Below are 19,358 nucleotides of genomic sequence, written 5' to 3' on the forward strand. Positions count from 1 at the left end.
CATGTCGGGGCAAGAGGGAGTTCTGTCACTAACAATATCTTCTACTTTCTCTGCATCACTGAGCCATTCCCCCAGGAGAAGATACCTAGCCCCAACCCCCAATGAGCGAAGTAAGACCTGTCCCTTCTGGGCTTGAACTATTTAAGCAGATGAGCCAATAGGTATGGCATCATTTAATCAGATAAGACTGATGAGATGGAGTTCCTGGATTTAACTTACTTCTCATTAATAATCAGTTTTGCTTCTGGTTTTTTTTTCTTCTTGGAGTTGCAAGCCATTTACTAAAAGGGGTTACAGCTGGCTTGGCATCCCAAAAATTTACACCGGAGTCTAGAGATTCTGTTGCTTTAAGTATTATTATGTATATACAGTATGTATGTGTGTAATATACATGTATATATACTGTATATATGTATTTACAGTATATGTGTATCAAACACAGATGCTGTTTGTGCCATTTTGTGGCTGTCCATTCACCTATTGAATGTTCTCGGTGTTTGTCACGAGGTGCTTGCTGTCCTTGTTTTATGGCTACTCATATCTCAGATACTCCTAAGCCTTGACACTATACACATTTTCTGCAGTTCCCTCAGTACAGCTAGATGAAGCTCAAACAACAATTCAAGCCCAGTGGCCACCAATCCCCTAAGACCCCTGTGGTTTATTATCATTGTCTGTCACAACACAGTAGAATTTATTTTCTAATCATTTTTTTAATAAGTTTTTAGGCCAGCAGTTGGATAAATTGGTGATTGTGACACAAAAACTCCATAATATCTCTTTGACCATTGTGGTGAAGCTTCTTGGGGTCTGTGGCGATGCAGGAGTTTTAAAAATAGTGGTGCTCAGACTTTGTGGGTGTAGGTGTGTGCTGTGCTGTGCTGAAAGCCGAGCGGCTCAGGAGTGCTTAAGGGCAAAACCTGAGGGATTGCTTGTTCACAGACAAGTGCAATCAGCCCTGCCATTCCTCGTTCATGGGTCATTAGTAAGAGCACTGCACCCTCAAGCGATAAAGGGGTCTGAGAAGGACAGAAAAAAATGTGTTGAGAATAAAAGGAAAGAGAAATTGTGGAAGCAAGATCAGTGACAAGAGAGAGGAGAGAATCGGGTGGGAGCCGGTGTGATAGGAAGGCAGCAAAGCTGTCAGTTAGCCCCTCAGAGACACACAGTGAAAGGCACTCCAGGAGTGGACCCCAGCTAAACTGCAGAGGTTAGGAGCAATCGTGTGCTCCAAGCAAACCTGTGGATGATGAGGGAGTTGGGCTCTGCACATCCCGGCAGAAGCTGAATGAAGATGGCCAGGACGGGAGTCGTGTGTGTCTCAGCCCAGGGAGATGGGTGAGTAGGGAGAGTGAACGTGAGGAGCACCTTGGAAGGCCAGTTCAGACTTGGGTTTTATTGGATTTATTTATTGCTTTTATCCTCGCTATACTGTTTTAATGGATTATTTATTAATGGCTTTCTGCGGCACATTTTTGCTCTTTGCTTTTAATAAATGCACTATGCACTTCTACACCATCACTTGTTTGTAGTGTGTCCTCATTCTCCATCTTGGTTCATGACTGTCATTGCCCAGGGAGATGGAAGATGCCAGACAGCAGGCACACGGGGCATCACAACCACAGATAATTACTAAAATTGAAACTAATATGAATGTAAAAAAAAGTAGTAATGTCAATGTGAAATAAAAGCTAAACTAAAAATACATTTTCAAGAAGAACTAAAACTAAAGTAATTTCCAGTAAGAACTGAAATAAAAGCTGGTATAAAAAGTGAAACTATAACAGCCTTGACTCCACGTTCTTATCAGTTCATTTCAGCTCCTGGGTCAAGACTTTAGACGTGTAAAAAACTAGAATTGAAGTGAATCCTTGGGTGTTTTACTGTGGAACTTTTTGAAAAGAAAGGCCTAAAAAGTCCAAACCCTGTTCTGTCCTAATGAAAGGCAGCATTTGTGTGCCCTGTTTAAGTTTTGTTCATTTCACAGCGGGCACTCAACACGATAAGCAGCTCTCTTTCCTGATCATCTACTCTGAGTTGTAAGTCAGGACTCTCAGCCTACGAGGGGAGCTTGTGAGCTGCCAGATGTGGTCCCCCAAGCCCGGGGGCTTCCTCATTTCACTAGAGTTTGCAGTTCCATGTCAGTTTTAATCTCTCAGCTTCACATTCCTTTCCTCTTGAGGTCAGTAAGTGACTGTAGCTATTTGAGGATATCTGGTGCTCCCTGTACCACACCTCAAAGGTGTTTGTCACATCAACTGCCAGCTCCACATTCACGTCACAAGTGTGGGTGTTTGAGAGGGCATTGGCACGGACTGGTCCCACATCCAGGTTTGGTCCCAGCCTTGTGTCTGATGCTGACAGAACAGGCATCCATGATCCTGAAGTGGATCGAGTGACTTTGAGAATGTTGTGTTATCTGATGGACTCATGGGGGTGGGCTAATCTGCTTAGGAAAGACACCTCTAGTGGAAACTCCACATCACAGTACAACCTGGAGTCACCGATAGACATTGTGTTCTTGCGAAGGCGTGGAGCAGTCACGAAACCGGAGCAGTTACATTTTTGTTATCACATCGATACGGCCATAAGATGTTGCTGGTTCATTTCAAAGATATAAGAGTAACATTTTGAACAACATGAAACATATATGCTTTTCCTAAATTTGAAAGTAACAATAAATAAAGTCAACTATGTTTTATGGTGCTTGATTGCAAACAGTGGATTCAGAAAGGACCCTCTCACTGTCTTCACACTTTATCGTGGTAAAATCTGCCACTTTTCTACTCTCAGTAACCTATAATGATAAAGTGGAAATATGTTTTCGGAAAGATTCACAAATTTATTAAAGATCAAAAACTGAAGTCTCTCCTTTATAGAAGTATTCCAACCAAGGTTGCCCTTACAATGCTTAGGCCAGTGGGGCAGTTAATGCTGCGATCGCAGAACGGCAGGGCAGTGGTCCCCATTGAGGTTCTCAGGAGCTCAAGTGAAACATGGAGGTGAGGGGCCTTCACAATTCCCAAAGTACAATCACAAGCTTGCAACATGACAGGGGGGAGCATAGCCCCCCTCTAGCTCTGGTCTTTTATCAGTCCCTTCATTTAGTACACTTATGGAAGCCTCTTTGGCAGTAATTATAGCTTTGAATCTTCTTGGGGAAAGTGTCTCACTCTTCCTGGCAGATCCTCTCAATCGTTACACTGTTAGATTGAATGGGAAATGTCTGTAAACTGTCATCTTCATGTCTCTCCACACATGTTCTAGTTTGGCTTTTGTATGGACCACTCAAGAACAGCATGTTGCAAAGCCACACCAGCTTTATCTTGGCTGTATGCTTCTGGTCATTGTCTTGCTGAAAGGTGAACGATTGAGGTCACTCTGTAGCAGGATTTATTAAAGGACTTCTCTGTGTTTGGCTACATTCCTCCTTGCCTAAGTTTCAGACCGGTCTCCCTTCTCCTGCCACTGGGGAGCACCACCTCCATGCTTCACAGTAGGCAGGTGATGAGTAGTGCCATGTCTTCACCAGTCTTTGAGTTCAGCCCAAAGAGTTAAGTTTTTTGTCTCCTCAGATGACAAGAGTCCTTTAAATGCCATTTGGTCCGTCATATATAGTGAAGTGACTCTACCATAAAAGCCTTATTGATGGAGTGCTGCTGAGATGGTTGTCCTTCCAACAGGGTTTCCCATCTCAGCAGAGAACTTCTGAAGCTTTTTTAGAGTGATCTTTCGGTTCTTGGCCACCTACCTAACCAAGGCTGTTCTTGTCTGGTCTGTCAGTTTGGCCAGATGACCAACTCTAGGAAGAGTTCTGTTGGTTATAAACTTCTTCCATTTCACAATTTTTGAGGCCACTCAAAAGCTTTCGGAATGGTTTGATATCATCACCCTAATCTATGGCTCTTCACAGTTTGATCGCAGAGACTTCCCAGGCTTGGTGGTAACCCTGACATCCTGTGTGCCTTTCTTTAATTGACCCCATTTGATTTGTTACAGATGGACTGCATTCAGGTTGTAGACACATCTCAAGGGAGAAGCACCTGACCAAAATTTGGAGTACCACAGCAGAGAGTCTGAATACTTATATAAATGAGACATTTCAGTTTTCAATTTTTAAATACATTTGCAAACCTCTCTGAAAACGTGTTTCTCATTATGGGTTACTGAGTGTAGGCCGCCTTCTTCTTCTTTCGGCTGCTCCCATTAGGGGTCGCCACAGAGGATCATCTTCTTCCATATCTTTCTGTCCTCTCCATCTTGTTCTGTTACACCCATCACCTGCATGTCCTCTCTCACCACCTCCATAAACCTTCGCTTAAGCCTTCCTCTTTTCTTCTTTCCTGGCAGCTCTATCCTTAGCATCCTTCTCCCAATATACCCAGCATCTCTCCTCTGCACATGTCCAAACCAACACAATCTCGCCTCTCTGACTTTGTCTCCCAACCGTCCAACTTGAGCTGACCCTCTAATGTACTAATTTCTAATCCTATCCATCCTCGTCACACCCAGTACAAATCTTAGCATCTTTAACACTGCCACCTCCAGCTCTGTCTCCTACTTTCTGGTCTGTGCCACCATCTCTAACCCATATAACATAGCTGGTCTCACTACCGTCCTGTAGACTTCTCCTTTCACTCTTGCTGATACCTGTCTGTCACAAATTACTCCTGACACTCTTCTCCACCCATTCCACCCTGCCTGCACTCTCTTTTTCATCTCTCCTCCACAATCCCCATTACTCTGTACTGTTGATCCCAAGTATTTAAACTCATCCACCTTCGCCAACTCTACTCCCTGCATCCTCACCATTCCACTGACCTTCCTCTCATTTACACACATGTATTCTGTCTTGTTCCTACTGACCTTCATTCCTCTCCTCTCTAGAGCATATCTCCACCTCTCCAGGGTCCCCTCAACCTGCTCCCTACTATCGCTACAGATCACAATGTCATCAGCAAACATCATAGTCCACGGGAAGGGGTCTGAATACTTTCTAAATCCACGGTAGGTCTGCACTGGCCTGTGTCTGTGACCAGTACTCTGGTAAGTCTGGTAACATTTTAGAGGCTGAAGCTCAGAATGCCTCAGCGAATGTGGGGATGCTGCTGTGTGTTTATATGAAGAAATGGCTCCCTGCAGAAGTCTTATAATACTATTCATAACATGGAACAAATGACAAGGGATTCATTCTTGACATGTTATTTATTGGAATGGATGGGTTTATAGCTCAGTTTTAGAAACATCTGAGTTTATTGCTCTTAAAACTTTGATTCTTAGCTTTAATTAACAGTGATTACAAAATAGAAGCCAAATGCCTACCTTCCTGCTTGTCAATGACTCCTATGGTGCTGGCATCTGTGATGAACAGACGACCGTCCTCGAAAGTGCCAAACATGTCAGCACTGACGGCCGTGTAGTACAAGAGGTAGCTGAGCCCGTTTTCCCTCAGGAATTCCGTGATGTGCAGAAGCTGATAGGCCAGGTCTGCTACTGTCTCCAGGGGAGCACCATAGTACCTACGGAGGGGCTCCGTTCCAGCTGTCACCATCATTCTCCCACAGGATCCATGATACCTTGGGAAGGGCCAGCCTTCTTTTCCAGGAAATATCTTAAAAAGACACGACAAAGGAAATTGTTGAGTTTGCTCACAGCTACGTGCCTAGTAAATTACTGAAGCAAGAAATTCGTGCTTTTCTCTTTAATCCTTAATAATTTTGCTGCACAATAATGAGAAATATTTGAATTAAAATTTCTTTTTAACTTTAAACCAATTTTAATAGAATAATATTTACAGTCATCAGTGGCAATTGATATTCAATACATCACCATGGTCAGTGTATTCAAATAGCTTTTTGCTCAACCTGCTTTTGAAAGAATTTTCTTTCATATACAAGAAATATATTTATTTCCACTGATTATTATAAGTTATTATGTTTGAATTACCTTTTTGTTATACTGTACATTTCTTTTCCTTACCCTGCTGTTTCAGTGACAAAACGTTTTTCTGGGGCTCTGTCTGAAGAAACGCTCAGAAAGTTCCATGAGATTTCTAGTGAGAGACAGGTGAATCCTCTAGAGAAGCACTGATTGGTTTACTGTACCAAACTATACTGTCTTTAAGTTATAACCCTGACACTCTGGAGCACCACCACTGGCACATTTAGCCCTCCGACTTTTCAGTTGCAGCCTTCCATATCTTTCTAACCTCCAAACTTCTGTACACTCCAGTAGCATCTGGTGAAGATAACAGTCAGAGAGCACCTCAGGTACCAGAGACAGCGCGAGAGCTGCATTCATCCTGCACAACTCCAGAGAGGGTTTTCTGGCAGAGCCTGACAAGAATTACATGCTGAATTATTCTTTGTGGTTTGTGATATTAGGATTGTATGAAATTGATTGTCGCATTTGCTTTTATATGTTATATGTAGGGAAGCCTTAACAGTGAAAACAAACCGCCCAAGCAATATTGTCAAAATTAGTCGTACAATTATTGGTTTGCAGCAGCAGCTCTTTGTGACTGAGTTGTGGCACCAACAAATTAGAAAGAACGCTGACTTGGTTCTTTTAGGCACCAGCGGCCTTCTGTTTCATTTATTGACATCAGGCCCCAGATTTAGGATCCTGAGGTTGAAGAGCCACAGATTTCAGAACTCTTTTATTCCCAGAGTTAGAAGTGTTTTGGCTTATAGTAATTGTTGAGATCTTCCTGAACTCTGAAACGTCATCATATACTGTTAGAGTTCAATATTATCATTTTTAAAAATGTTATGTGTGTGTACAAAGTAGTATAATGTTGTTTTCTTGTGTCTGTGTAACAATGTGTGTATTCTCCTGTACTTACCTACCTACAACAATTACCTGCAGCAGACATAGTCCTATACGCTACCCAGAGCTTATCCTGACACAGACATCAAGTGACTTAATGCTCAAAAACAAAAAATAACAGCAAGGCATACAACAAAAGCCCACCTGCCCTCTTAGGCCTACTTTTGTATATTGCTGGGCCCTGTATATATTAGAGGTAGTTCTCCCTAAGGGTGCCACCTATGGCCTAGAGCAGTGTTTCTTGACCACTGGGTCGCAACGATCACACTTGAAACATCTTGATGTCTTCGGTTCACAATAGGACACCAAGCCCTGACTTTCTTGATCCTGCTCAGTTCACCAAGGAGGTCATAAAGGTGTTACAATAGAAAAAAGGGCATTGCAACACTAGAAAGGTTGAGAAACTCTGAATGAGAGGACATTTAGCTGGTGCAGTACCCTCATTGCCCTTTGTTGGTGTGTCCTAGCAGTATCCTCTTCATCCTCCAGGATTTCAGATCGAGTACAAATCCAATGCTGACCTCCTCTCTCTTGTGATTCTTCTTCTATCTAGCCATTCTTTGCTTGATGATTCTTCTTCTAATTGCCCTTTAATGTGGGAGTTTAGTTTTTGTGACGTTTGTGTGCACCAAAGAGGATCAGATCTGGGCCTAAGAAGAATCCATTCAGCGCAGACAAAAGTTCCACAGCACCACTTAGTTTGATGGCATCATAACACAGGAGAGTCACTCGACACCACAAAGGTAGAAGTACAACCGGCTAAAGGTATGCTCCAGAACATGGGCCGCCCAGCAGTGTGGTGGGGTGAGGCATAGTACTACTACTACTAATAATAATAATAACAATAGCTAATTCCATTCATTTAGCACTTTTCTCATTACTCTTCAACCACCACCTGGGTGATGTGACAGCAGCCATTACTGTGCCAGTATGCTCACCACACATTAGCCATTAGGTGTTGAAGCGGTGAGCAAGATAGTTAATTAATAAGGATAAGGGACAGGGGAGGATTACTGAGGCCGTGATGCGCAGTTTAGCCTGGAAATTGGGATGCACTCTACTCTTAGGGTTAGGGTTTGGATGTCAAAGGGATCTTTATGACCACAGAGAGTCAGGACCTTGTTTTCACATTTCATCAGAAGGACGGCACCATTTTTAAAGTGTGATGTCCTCATCATTGAATTGGGGTATTGGGATCCACACACAGACCACAGGGTAAGTGCCCCGTACAGGCCTCACCAACACCTCTTCCAGCAGCAATCAAAGCTTTCCTAGGTGGTCTCCCATCCAAGTACTGGCCGGACCTGAACATGCTAAGCTTCAGGTGGGTGACCTGTTCTGAAGTGCAGGTGGTATGGCACGGTATGACATACACAGAGATTGCTGTAGAACTCCCTACTACAGAAGGTGATTGTCGGAAGCCTAAGATTGGTCCAGTAACATCTCAGCAGACATTACAATACCCCCTGGTAAGAGAGAGTCCTGGCAAAGAAGAAGGAAGGACAATGTGGAGAAGTCATCCATGGGAAATCAGCCTCTGTATCACATATGCTTCTTTTTAAATTCAGCACTCTCTGAATGCCAGTTCACTCCTTAACCCCTGATTGTTTCTTCAGTTAATAATTGTTCAAAGTTGCTTTAAAATTGCTAAGAATCACCACTCGGTATTGGCCTCAAAGCCTAAGACCACAGCAGCCTTGTCCTGTTATAGACTTGAATCAATGTTACTAATCGCTCAGCACACACTCAAACACGTCCTCCTTTATTATTCTCTTTCCACTGGCAGACTCAGTATGCACTATAAATATGGCAATTGGTTTGTGGTGATTTACTCTGTTTCCTTATGGATTATCATATAATCTCTTTTTTATTTGCCTTTGTTTCCTTTACATTTTTCTTATCGTGCACTGATACACAACAACAAAGAAAGCACATAGTGCTGAATGTTGATCGGCATTGCAAATTTAGTGACCACATGCAGGTGACACTAAGGTTTTGATCTGCCGGAGCTCAATGACACTCTTACTTGCATGTTTGACTAAAGGCACAGCACACTCCACTTTCCACTCCAAGTCCATTAAAATGTTAACAACACACAATACAAGGCCTGGCCTCTGGCTGATTAACCCCAAAGACAGGAGTCTGTGGTACATGCTGCTCTTCTTTGCCATTGGGCTCAAACCTACTAACTGGCGAATACTTGGAGAAGGAAAAAACCAGCAGCGCAAATGCCCATGGCTGTTGTGCCTTGGTGTCAGTTGAGTGACGCCTGCTTAGCATATTCACAGCATTTTTAAAATGCTGGATTCTGTGCCTGATGACAACTGCTGCTTAGGTGTCTTCTTTAAATGGTTGTGTATTTTCTTAAAATGGTTGTGTATTTTACTGGCAGATGATGAATATCTGTCTCGACCCCATGAAAATGTCTGCCCCCTAACACCCACCCATGGCTAAGGTCCCCAGAGTACAGCAACAGCTCAGACATCTTAAGCCATCCACCCAATTTCCTTCCTAAATGTTATCTCTGACATGGTGGCCCTCTTTTTTTTAATTCTTTGCAGTTTTTCTTCTTTGAAATTGATTATGGGTTTAAATAGCTGATTTTAAAATTTTTCTGTGGTTTAATATTTCACAGACTGCCTGTAATAAAAACAAGCCCAGCAAATGGAATGTCATTTTCATTTGATTTGCTGTTTCCACCTTTGGTGGGACTGTCTTGTCGTGTCAGTTTTGTGGATACTCTTTGGTACAACATTCATGTACTCGCTTTTCTCGCTTTGTTTTTTTTTTTTCTTTTTCATTGGGTTGTGTTTTGTTCTAAAAACATTATATATAAAAAATAAGTTAAGTTGTGTTACCTGAAGTATAATAGGATGCTGGTTGATGGACAGCGTGTACAGAAGCCTCAGTTTATCCTGTTCTCTAAAATGATTCATTTGAATGCTTCCTGCGTCGGCCACCTCAGCATATCGCCTTATGATCCGGTTCAGGAGCCGCTGTGAAGGACATCGCAGCATGGGGCTGGATAAGCCCTGTGAAAACAGGAAGGAGGACACCGGCGTCAGAATCGGGAAAGGAAAGCGCAAGCGCAGCGCAGGCAGCTGCCTCAGTTCTGGAAGCGGAGCTCGAGCTCTGCTGCCTCTCACATGGACAGCCAACCCGGGGCCCCTGTGAGGCGTCTTCTGTGGTCCGCGTAGGAGGAGCCAAGCTAATAGAGAAGACGCTTGATTTTATTTCACTGTATGGCAGCGGTTCTCAAACTTTCGTATTTCGCGTCCCCCCTTTTCTACCTGGTATATATATGCGCTCCCTGCCTAATATAAGATAGATGAGAATAACCCATGATACAACTAACAAAGGTATGATACTCGTGCGGTATCCTATTATTTTTACTTCTATATGATTTGTATGTGTTCGGCTAACTTCGATGAAATATTTGCACTTTATTTTTTTTTTAAAGTGCTTTAATAACTGTTACAATGTCTTGTGTGGTTTTTGGTAGTAATTCTAATCCCAAAAACAAAGAATATATTATTTATTCTTATTTATTTTTTATGTAAAGAATCAATTAAATATGTTTTAATTTTTAAAAATCTCGTAAACGACGACACCGATGAAGTCAATCTGCGCGAGACGAACGTATTTTCGTACGACAAATATTATACCGCTGTTAGTTATATCATGAAAATAACCCAATACGCAGTAAACTATTTGACTCAATTTGGCTATATTGGCTACGCTGCCAATGTGGTGCAGTCACGCCGCATTATCACCTGATCTACTGTTACTCGAATGTTCGCGACAGATACCGATACGTCTCGAACTTTCTGGATTGAAAATATGTAACTATAAAAACAACAGCAGCGGCGCCGCTCGTCAGTTAGTCATTAGATCTGTGCCTTAGAAATGTTTTATTTTAATTTTAGTTATAATGCATTCGTTGTGATTATATGCTTGCAAATTTAAATTTGAAATAAAAATGTAAAAAAAATAATTTTGATGTTCATTTATTCGGCGCCCCCCTTCTACAGCTTCAGGGGGCGCGCCCCACAGTTTGAGAACCGCTGCTGTATGGAATTTGCATGTACTCCCCATGGCTTCTGGGTTTTTCTTTGACTTTTCCAGCTTTTCTCTTACATCACAAAGCCGTATGTGTTTTAGGGACACTTTAAAGTGACCTGTTCATTTTTGGCAGTGGGTCCATCCAGGCTTATTTCCAATTTTGCACCCAGTGCAACATTGAAATCACGTAAACAGGATAAAGAAATGGATGGCCGTGCATTCAATAACTAGCAGTGCTAGTTATCTAAGATGGGTTGGAATCTAAATAATCATTATAGACCTTAGCATTAACATTCGCACTGCACAATCTGCTGGAATGTATGTAGTAGTAAAATATCATTCCAACGGATGGTGCGCCACAAACGCTTGTAGTTCTAAAATGTATTACTACAAATGGCTGTGATGTGCCATCTGTTGGAATGATAAATGGCATGCATATGTTTCTCTTATATGCCATTTGGTATGGGATTTGTAAAGGGAGTATTAATGTCTTTGATGCACCATCTGTTTGAATGAGAAATGCAATGCATGTTTCTCTTATATGCCATTTGGTATGGGATTCGCAAAAGCAGTGTTAATGTTTGTGATGTGCCATCTGTTGGAATGAAAATTGTAATACATTTTATCAGTACAAATTTTTTTGATGTGCCACCACTTGGAATGACAATGCATATGTCACTGTTATATGCAATTTGTTTTGGGATTTATAAAAGCAGTATTAATATTAGCAATGTGCCATCTGTTGGAATGACAAAAGCAATGTATTTTTTATCATTGACTGTTTGTGATGTGCCAACCATGGGAATGACAGACATAGCAAGCAGATAGACACACAGATGCTTATCCTTTTCTTAAGGTGGATGAGTATATACTGGGTGCAGTGGTGATTGCTCCTTCCTCACAAGTTTACGTTGTGCACCTGCTTGTTGTCTGTGTGGAGTTGGCATGCTCTTTCCGTGTCTCTGTGGGTTTTCCTTTGGATAGACCCATTTCCTGCTCATATTCCCGATGTGTGTTAGGCTAATTGGCCATTTTTGATGTGTGAATGTGGGTGTTTGCACGAGTGGGTCCTGTCTTGGACTGATGCCTGCCTTGTGCCCCCCTCAGTGCTGAATTGGGTTAAGCATTTGCAAGAATGCTGTGTGTATTTTTATAAGTGGGAATTTAAATCCTGCATGGGCTGAATGTGCACATTCAGATGGGTTTCTCTGTGCTTAATTTGGACTGTGTCTGGTATGAATGAATGAATGGATGTGTGTGTGTGTGTGAGCCAGGCGTCCACTTTGATGAAATGGTGTTGAGTACAGTGCCACGCCAGCACACTGCAATAAATGGATGGATGTGGAAAAACCTGTGATAATGTCTGAATTTGGGCACTGAAGCTTACTATCTAATTGAAAGATGTATAAAATGTATTTATTGATTATGGTATCAAATGGAGGTCACTGAAACATCACGCCCACTGATATTGTCCACCATTTTTTCATTTTGAGCAGTACGGCTGACCTGAACGAGTTCTGGAGTGAGCAGGTTGGAGCCCAGCCACTTCTGGAACCTCTCTGTGCTCTTCAGGACACTCTCGATGCTGCAGGTGCTCCTGTGCGCTGAGCTGCAGATCCTCGTGTCGGAGAGGTCGTGCTTATACTGAGGAAGCAGGCGGGATATGACTATCACCCTCCAGTTCTCAGAATCATCCGTGTAATTTCCTGCGTAGCTAACTTTGTAGCTGGACGGCAACTTGAGGTTTGACGACAGCCAGTTCTCAAATCTGAAAAAGAACCAAATGGATTTTGTTGGATTATTTCCGGTAGAAAGAGCTGCCAGGCGAGGAGTAAGTGAAAGGGCAAATGAAAGGAGATGTTCTCATCCTCGCATGTGCTTAATCCAAGCAGATCCTGAGCACATTGAGCACAAGACCAGCACTCACACTCTCAGACCTTTAATACATCGGGCAGAAGCCAGCCATCACTTTAGCGAATACGGGGCACTAACTGGGTGGCAGGGGCATGTAAAGTGGCATTCATCGGGTGGGGCCTGTGGCTGCTCACTCCCAATACTTGTCTCGAGTCTAGGAGTTTGTAACAAGCCCTCCTGAATCTCGCCGCGCGTCAACCATACGCATCTTATGATTGCTTTGACTGTTTTCATTCATGGTGCCATTCAGCCATTTCCTGCTAGTAGTTTCTAAGCAAGGCTGAGGCGCTCAACACTTCAAAACACAAGTGTAGTGCTGTTTATCTCTTTGTGGTATTTTTTTACAAAGCCAGTTGCACACCACCTTGGCTTAAATTCTGTAAATTGTGCCTGAAATACTTTTACATGACAAGTACTTCTGACAAAGTTCTCTGCTTCTAGGGGTTTTTGTCAAAACGGAGCCAAACATTTAATTAAACTACCAAAACAAGCTAGAAAAACCCTCTGGACATACTGGAGCATCACGACTGCTGACCGGTTCAGCCCTGAGTGTTCAGAATTGCGGCCCTCCATCACCTTCCACACTTCTGCACGCTCTGACAGAGCCTTGAGAAGATAATAGCTGGAGTACCGAGTGGGCCTCTGCTAAAGCCAATGTTACGTTACACCTCTTGTCCTGTGATTTCAGTCAAGGCCTCCACGTATATAATCTCAGCAAGTCAGAGTCAGCAGTCCAGTCAGTCCACAACTCGCCCCGATACAGCAAAGCAGTCCTTAGTAGTAGTGGGGGGCTCTGTGTGAGTGAGGGCTGACAACCAATGAATGCTCCTCCGGAAATACAATGCACAGAATGTAGCGAGGAGGAATAAGGACCACGGGTGTTTTAGACGTCGCAGGCAGATGGGAAGCTCGGCTGTGTGATGTCTGAATAGAAAACAAAAAGGGACAAGATGATGGCCGAACGCTACAAACTTGTTAACCCTTCATGCACCATGGTCTCCATCAGGCAGCACACTATTGGCCTGTCAAAAAAAGGCGGTGAGCACGACTGTGCTGGAAGGTCGTCACGCAGTCACTTAACTTGACATGGCCAGTGATTTTCGGCCATGTAAACTGACGTGGTCTGGCAACAAGACCAGCAATGGCAGCCAATATGTCTGACATACCCAATAACTAGAAGTCGGGTAATGTGACGGCAGCTTAACACTGGTTTATCATAAACTGAGCTCTAGTTCTTTGTGCTTATAAGTCATAGAACACGATTTACTGTAAGAATGTGTAAAGAGGAGTAAACGTTCTTCTTGGTAAGATTTATACGTAGTGACAAATGTCATAAATGTATAGAATGCCCTGCACCTCTGCCATATGCATGTGATACAGTTGATCAACTGTCATTTTCTTATTTTAAAGCAGTGCATAGGTGTAATACGCTCATCTTCAGATTGTTTTTTTAAATTTGAACATATACAATATTTTTATAAAAGTTTGGTTGACCAAAAATCCCCCCCCCCCCCCCCATATACTCTCTATTGGCACAGATCGCTAACCACTGGTAACTATGAAGATGCTCACGACTGGTTTTATATTATCTTACGAAACTTCATGATTAATCAAGCAGCAAAACACATCCAGTGTAGAGGATGACCAGCAAGTGAGGAAATACAGAGAAAAGCTCTTCATGTCATCTGAAAATACTTTGGCGAGCAGCAGAAAGTGACTGGGAAACTGTACTTGAAATCCACCCATCAGCGCACTTACTGAGCCTGCGTAATTCAGTAAGATGGCTGCAGGGATTCTTAGACTCGCCCCGACGCACAAAAAAAAAAATATTAATAAATAAAGAACAAAATATAAAAGTTTATCTATCTATCTATCTATCTATCTATCTATCTATCTATCTATCTATCTATCTATCTATCTATCTATCTATCTATAAGCCTAAAAGTGCAACAATTTTATGTGATGTTTTTATGTGACTTTTTTGTCACGCTTTAAGTGGGGCTTATTTTATGCCCTACATATATATGTTTGGTATCATTCTTTTCAGAATTTATCGAACTTTAATGTGATGTTGTTAGATTTTCAGATTCTTATTCCGTTTTTAAATTATAAACTAAAATATCAAGAAAGTCGTGCATCAAGCATAGTGGACCTGAGTTTAATGGGAATACTCCAATCGGTAAGAGAGTAAATATTTTATTCTCATTTCATGATTTTTACTCTGTTAAATAATAATTAATTTTTCTTTTACATATTTATAGAATTTCGCGATGTTGACTCCAATAAATAATATTTTTTCTTTTTTACATTTACAGATTTTACTAATATTCTGGCTGCAACTGGGGGAAGGGTGCCAGGGGGGCTTGCCCCCCTAGTATATGTATATATATATATGTAGGGAAAGGAAAGAGAAAAGAATTGTATTCTGTGCCATGTACTGCGTTTTGGAACTGTGCTGTGAAGGTGGGAAACGAGGGAAAGTGTTTTCCACAAGGAAAAATCAAAGCGTGTGTGTTGAACGTGTGTCCTGGATTTGTCTGTGTCTTGTTTGGGTGGCAGGATCTCCCTCTGGTGGTGGACACTATATATACATATATATATATATATATATATATACATATACATATATATATATACATATATATATACATATATATGTATATATATATGTATATATGTATATATATGTATATATGTGTATATATATGTGTATATATATGTATATATATATATGTATATATATGTATATATATATATATATATGTATATATATGTGTATATATATGTATATGTATATGTATATATATGTATATGTATATGTATGTATATATATATATATGTATGTATATATGTATATGTATGTATATATATGTATATATGTATATATATGTATATATATATATATGTATATTTTATAGCGTTTTATCTCATAATCAGTCTGCGTTTCTTGAAAAGTGCAGTTAAATAAAATGTACAATTATCATCATCATTGTCAGACTGCATGGGTCAATCAATTGGAGGCAGATCTGTCCTTTATTCTACACTGCAGTTTATACCTTTTATAAAAAATGTTGCCTTTCCACAGAGGAAATGTCAAGTCCATGTGTGATGAGTTGGTGAAGAAAGTTCACTGAGCATTATCAAATGTTTAAAATTGTAAAAGAAGATGTATCATTAAATCTAAATATAGATTCAAAAATCTAAATAACTGATTAAGAAGATTAAAATGAATAAACTTAACAAATGCTAAGATTCTCAGATGTGGAAGCAGAAATGATCTTGCATATTGTGTGTTCTCCACAGTAGGGAACTGGCCAATCATCATTTCTTTGGGCTATCAGATGAAAGTTTACAAAGATGAATACCCCCTAAAGAATGCCACCAGATTATCTGAAGTTCCCCTCCAGCCTTCCTGAAATTCTGGAGATAATCAAGGAAATCATTTCACATGTTGAATGGCTCTTGGATCTCCTGCAGTGAAAGTGTGGGTGTGGGCTCCACCGCACACAAAATGGTTTAACTGTACGGTTGAATGCGAGTTGTTCACATTATTTCTACTTCTGAACGTTTTGGGCAGTCCATTAGCTTCTATTAGATTCTCCTTCTGTAGTCGTGACAATATTCGGGACACAACGGTTTATGAAGAAATATTATCATCAAGGTTGTATTTACCAAACAAATGCAGTAAACCCTGAAGCAGCAGACAATTAGGTGACAGGATAAAGACGACTGGAGACGTTTGTTCTTCCTGCTTTTATGTATTTATCGGAGTGTTGGGGTGAGGTCGCAGTGCTGCTCCAGCCAGCATGGAGCTTGGACAGACCATTCAGAGCGCTGCAGCAGGCCGTTTCGTGTTGACTGATATTCATTTGGTGTGTGGGGAGCCCACCGTGCCTGAGCTGTTACTGGCACAGTGAAACAATTGCTTTCCTTTATTTATTTCTTCACATTTTTTTCTGAAAAATAGATCCCTGCATTACTTTGTCAAAACAACACATGTTTACAGCCCATTAAAACATTTCGGCCACCTTCCATTTTTGTTTTTTATCCAAAAGGATGTATTAATTATTAGTTATTTTACACAAACCATAAAAAGTGAAAATCTTTCTATGTTCTTAATTAAACATTGACCTCATTTTCAGCTTTTCTTCTCTCACCAAAATTAAACCAGCAATTGGAGAAATTGTCCTGACGAGACTCCTACCTGATCTCTTCTTTGAAGAACTTCTTGCAGATGGATGTGCCAATGCAGGCATTACATTTGTCAAGTCCCAGGAAGGGCTTGCTGAAGTTGTAGGCTGATTTGCGCTGTGCTGAAGACTCTGCAGTGGCCACTGAAGCTTGGGCACGCCAGCAGCTCAAACTTAAACCCACCCAAACTGACAGCAGAGCTCTCAATGTCAGCCGATTGGCTTTCCATGGGACAAAATCCATCCAGTTCTCGAGAAGTCACTGAACGAAGGCAAGCAGCAAGTGACATCCAGCGAGGTGAACATTCGTGGCATAAAGAAGCGCCCAGACAAACACCCTTGAGTTCTAGTTCTGCTTTGACCCTGGGAGGAAATACATGGAGGATGCAGATAGGCCGGTCACTATGGCAACTCCAACTTAGGCTGCAGATGTTTGGCGCCTTCTGTGACCCCACCCAGTTTGGCCTTGGCAGAGCAGGGGGAGACAAAGGTGGAATATCCTGAGCAAGGACCGGCCTTTTTTTTTTTTTTACTTTTTCATATAAAAGATATGCGTGAAGTGAGTACAACAAAATGGAAATATCTTGCATATTTCAGCAGCTCCATGCTGATGTTTATTTCCAGTGCGAAAAAAAAAGAGAAACAAACTGCAGTCCGTAGTGTTGTCAGTTCAGTCCTGGGAGTGTCACTGGTGAAGTGAGAACTGAACGTTTGCACCTCTGAGGCAAACAGGAATATGGAAGCAAACAGCCGGTTTATTGTAGGGAGCGCCATCATCCAAGACAGTTTGGAATTTACATTGTGGTGGTTTTATTTTATTTATACATATATGCATTCGTACATTTGTGAAATGTAAGATAGAGACCCAAAAAAGGAATGTTGGGGCACCTGCCGGGTTACTTCTTCTAATAAATTCATAAAATTCAGCAGGGCACCCATAGAAAGGGCCTCTCGGCTACCAAAATATCTTCAGACAGAAAGTGACACTTGACATGGTGATGGAGAGTCCAGTAGTCACTTCATCCTCTGGGTCACATCTGCCTGCATAGGGGCTACACCAGAAGGTGCATGACAATTTTGGGTTGAGCATGGGGAGCGCTTGGCGACCTCTTCGGTCTTCGGTCACCGTCACAGCCTGCTTCACTGTTGATGGATTTCCTGCCATTCCTGCCAAAAGCTAACATTATTCAAAGTTATTGTCTGTTTTTATCTGCATTTTTATTAAATAATTAAATATTACATATTTAATTTAATATTGTTTTTTGTATCAGTATGCTGCTGCTGGATTATGTGAATTTCTCCTTGCAATTAATATATTATCTATCTATCTATCTATCTATCTATCTATCTATCTATCTATCTATCTATCTATCTATCATCTACTGCATGTTAACGATTCATTCTGCCTGTCTTCATAAATGTAAAACCTTGACCAATAATAATGTCCAAGGTTGTGCAGAGGATGCTGGGTCTTCACGTGACCCTGAAAACACGATTGTGTAAGCCTGGACTAGATAAACTGCTGCCTCCTTCTGTGCAGTGCATGGTCAGTGCTGTCTAAGAAATGATCCTGAATTATAAGGTGGTGCTCAGAAGCCAAGCCAGTCCAATGCAGGTGCTTTCTGATGCTATAGCGTCTTCCATGTGCCTTGACTCTTAGCTGAAGGGGTTAAAAAAAACAAAAACAAAGTAGCCCACAGTTCTAATATGCTGAAAATAAGAGAAAATGAAAGGAGGAAGAGACAGTAACAGGCAGTTGATCTGTAAACCATTAACACGTTTCTCCTGTGACTCTCTTTATGGCAGAAACACTTCGGCCCCATTTGTGGCTTCAGACAGTTCTCTTTAACAAGTTGCAGTTGTAAGTGGGTTTGTGTGAACTCGTGCATGGCCACCAGCTTAACGTGTTGAACAACAGCAGCACGAGTTTCTTTGGAAGTTACCTTCTTACTGGTAGGTGAAGTCACACATTTCTATCCCATATTGAGCAGCGTGAACATTCAGAGGATCTGACGGCACAGTTCAAGTTCCTACTCAAATTTAGTGTCATATGCATGCAGTACAAAACATTCTTATTAGTATGTCTTCTCAGAATAGTGACAGGGTGCAAAAATAACAGAGAAACACACAAAAAGGAAACTAACTGGATAATTTCATTGCAGCAACTTTAAATAGTACTCATTAGTTTGTATGGCCCCTGCGTGCTTGTATGATATAACAGATGGTGTCCTGGGGGAATCTCCTCCCAGATCTGGACCAGGGCATCACTGAGCTTCTGGACAGTCTGAGGTGCAACCTGGTGGTGTCAGATGGACCAAAACATAATGTCCCAGAGGTATTCTATTGTATTTAGGTCAAGCGAGC

General features: G+C 41.5%; 1 protein-coding gene across 1 annotated transcript in view; it reads right to left on the minus strand.

Moving 5' to 3' along the window:
• The window catches only part of dipk2b (divergent protein kinase domain 2B), a 30,929-nt gene extending 13,484 nt beyond the window's left edge, over positions 1-17,445 (minus strand). The window contains exons 1-4 of the mRNA XM_039745160.1: positions 17,009-17,445; positions 12,397-12,658; positions 9,687-9,860; positions 5,323-5,611 (exon numbers count right to left, since the gene is read on the minus strand). Coding sequence (XP_039601094.1) covers positions 5,323-5,611; positions 9,687-9,860; positions 12,397-12,658; positions 17,009-17,238 — 955 coding nt within the window. The 5' untranslated portion in view covers positions 17,239-17,445. The remainder of the gene's footprint in view (positions 1-5,322; positions 5,612-9,686; positions 9,861-12,396; positions 12,659-17,008) is intronic.
• Positions 17,446-19,358: the final 1,913 nt, after the last annotated feature.

Source organism: Polypterus senegalus, chromosome 2, assembly GCF_016835505.1.
Source record: "Polypterus senegalus isolate Bchr_013 chromosome 2, ASM1683550v1, whole genome shotgun sequence".
NCBI classification, from domain to species: Eukaryota; Metazoa; Chordata; class Cladistia; order Polypteriformes; family Polypteridae; genus Polypterus; species Polypterus senegalus.